Raw genomic sequence first — 2,500 nt, 5'->3', positions numbered from 1 at the left:
AGACGTCGGAGAGCAGAGAGGACGGGACGCGGGACAGGAAGTGGTGGCGGCTCTCACCTTTTCCTCAGCGTGGCCTGGCACACCTTCACCACCCCGATCACGTCCTTCACGGTGCGGCGGAACTCGTGCATCCGGGCGGCCACCAGGAGCGCTGCGGGACGAGACAACAGCTGCACCAGACTGGACCGGGAAGGTTTAGACAAAAACAAAGCTGAGCAAAACCAAACCAAAGCGGAGCTAAACGCCCTGCAGCAGCTCCATCTAGTGGCCACACGGCCCGACTGCACTCACACACCTGCTCACACCTGCCCTCAGTGAACACACACACGCTGCTCCATGTTCACATCCTCAACAAAAAACTGTCTGTCTGTCTAGCCATCCACTTGTATGCTGTTGCTATAGCAACAGCCGCCATGCTGCCGGCACCTGCTCCGCAGAGGCCCGAGGGCCGGCGGCCCGTGTGCATCCAGTCCCGCTTCATCCTCTGCAGCAGCCGCAGCGCCGTCATGGAAACCTCGTGGGTCTTCTCCCCAAACTCCAGCATGTGGGCGAAGCGAGGGATGTACAGGCAGGGATCTGCAGAGAACCAGAGAGAGAACCACAGGGCCTGAGGGGAACGCAGAACCTACACACACACATACACACACATACATATATATATATATATATATATATACACAAATACACACACACACATATACATATATATATATATATATATATATATTTATATACACTACTCACAAAAAGTTAGGGATATTTGGCTTTTGGGTGAAATTTATGGAAAATGTAAAAAGTTCACGCTACAGTGATATTATATCATGAAAGTAGGGCATTTAAGTAGAAGCATACACTGGTGATTTCCTCATCTCAAACAATTTCTGGAAACAAAAGCCAACAACAGTGGTGGATATACCACAACAAAAAATGTCAGTGTCAATAACTTGTCATGTGCCCTTGAGCATCAATTACAGCTTGACAACGACGTCTCATGCTGTTCACAAGTCGACTTATTGTCTGCTGAGGCATGGCATCCCACTCTTCTTGAAGGGCGGCCCTCAGGACATTGAGGTTCTGGGGTACAGAGCTCCGAGCCTCTACACGGCCACTCAGCTGATCCCATAGGTTTTCTATGGGATTCAGGTCTGGAGAAAGTGCAGGCCACTCCATCTGAGGTCCCCCAGTCTCCAGCAGCCGTTCCCTAATGATACGACCTTGATGAGCTGGAGCATCAAACACCTGATGTGAATTTTGCCGTTAAACTCCTTGTTAGAGAACAGCAACTTGTGCAAAAAGTACTGAAACATTGAACAGTTGGACATGTGCATTCAAAAGTTTACAGAAGGTCACATTAAGTTCACCTGGAAAGGTTAGAATGCATTTTAGGTTCATCCTGAAATTTCACCCGAAAGCCGAATATCCCTAACTTTTTGTGAGTAGTGTGTGACACACATACACACACATATATCCACACACACACACACATATATAAACCCAGACACACTGACACAGATATATATATATATATAGATACATATATCTGTATCAGTGTGTGTGTGTGTGTGTGTGTGTGTGTGGGTGGGTGGGTGGGTGGGTGTGAGAGAGAGTGTACACACACATATATATATATATTTTTTTTTTACTCTGCCCACGTAAAGACTTTTATTGTGGTAACGTGAAGGTGTTGGTGTGGCGGCGCCTCGCGGGGCGCTGCCGCCCCCTGGCGGAGCGGCGGTGAACCGGAAGTGGAGGCTGGAGGATGTAAAATGGCTTCCAGCGACACGAACCCGAACCTCCAGCCCGTCCGTCAGAGCCGAGCGAGCGCGAGCCGCGGCCGCCACTGAGGCGACAGGTAAGCGCCTTCCTGTCACCTGTGAGCGCGCGCTGCCGCGACCCGCGGGGCGCCGCGGCGCGAGAGATCAGGTCAGCTGATCAGCTGCACGCGGATCAGAGCAGCAACCAGCTCCGCACCGCCACACCGAGAACAGGAGAACAGGAGGAGAGGAGAGGAGAGAACAGGAGAGGAGAGGAGAGGAGAACAGGAGAGGAGAACAGGAGAGAAGAGGAGAGGAGAGGAGAGGAGAGGAGAGGAGGATTCAAGGAACTTTATTGTCACACCGGCTCACATTTACATGTCAGTGACGAACTGAGCACTCAGGTCCCAGAATGAGACTAAATACATGAGAATAAGAGAACAGAACAGAGCAGGAGAACAGAGCAGGACAGGAGAACAGGACAGAGCAGGACGTTCCACAGACGTTCCCCTGGAGGTTCTCTGTGTGAAACATTTGTCTCTTTTATAATTAAAATATTTAAATTGAGTTTCAGGAGCTGATCTGCACTTTGTCCTGCCAGAGAGCCCCAGGGTTAACTGTGTGTGTGTGTGTGTGTGTGTGTGTGTGTGTATGTGCGTGCGTGCGTGCGTGCGTGCGTGCGTGCGTGTGTGTGTCACAGGAAGAGGCGGCGAGCTGCCAGCATGCTCTGAGGTCACGACCCCGCC

The 2,500-nt window shown here is 51.0% G+C and overlaps 2 protein-coding genes across 5 annotated transcripts in view; one reads left to right on the top strand and one right to left on the bottom strand.

The window, feature by feature from the left end:
- brf1b (BRF1 general transcription factor IIIB subunit b) overlaps window positions 1-2,500 on the bottom strand; it is a 39,022-nt gene that overhangs the window by 10,212 nt on the left and 26,310 nt on the right. For both annotated transcript variants that reach the window (XM_030047582.1, XM_030047583.1), the window contains 2 exons: window positions 427-576; window positions 58-151 (listed from right to left, as the gene is read on the bottom strand). In XM_030047582.1, the coding sequence (XP_029903442.1) occupies window positions 58-151; window positions 427-576 (244 nt within the window). The remainder of the gene's footprint in view (window positions 1-57; window positions 152-426; window positions 577-2,500) is intronic.
- Window positions 1,720-2,500, top strand: part of btbd6b (BTB (POZ) domain containing 6b) — a 4,220-nt gene continuing 3,439 nt past the window's right edge. Inside the window, exons 1-2 of one of the 3 annotated variants that reach the window (XM_030047587.1) lie at window positions 1,720-1,852; window positions 2,455-2,500. The exon at window positions 2,455-2,500 is cut by the window's right edge and continues 206 nt beyond it. The gene's annotated coding sequence lies outside the window, so the exon portion shown is untranslated. Of the gene's footprint in view, window positions 1,853-2,072; window positions 2,135-2,191; window positions 2,276-2,454 lie in introns of those variants that run through there. The other 2 variants (XM_030047589.1, XM_030047588.1) reach the window with 2 other exon arrangements.

This window comes from Myripristis murdjan, chromosome 24 (assembly GCF_902150065.1).
Source record: "Myripristis murdjan chromosome 24, fMyrMur1.1, whole genome shotgun sequence".
Lineage (NCBI taxonomy): Eukaryota > Metazoa > Chordata > Actinopteri > Holocentriformes > Holocentridae > Myripristis > Myripristis murdjan.
This window is presented reverse-complemented; position numbering and strand designations above follow the sequence as displayed.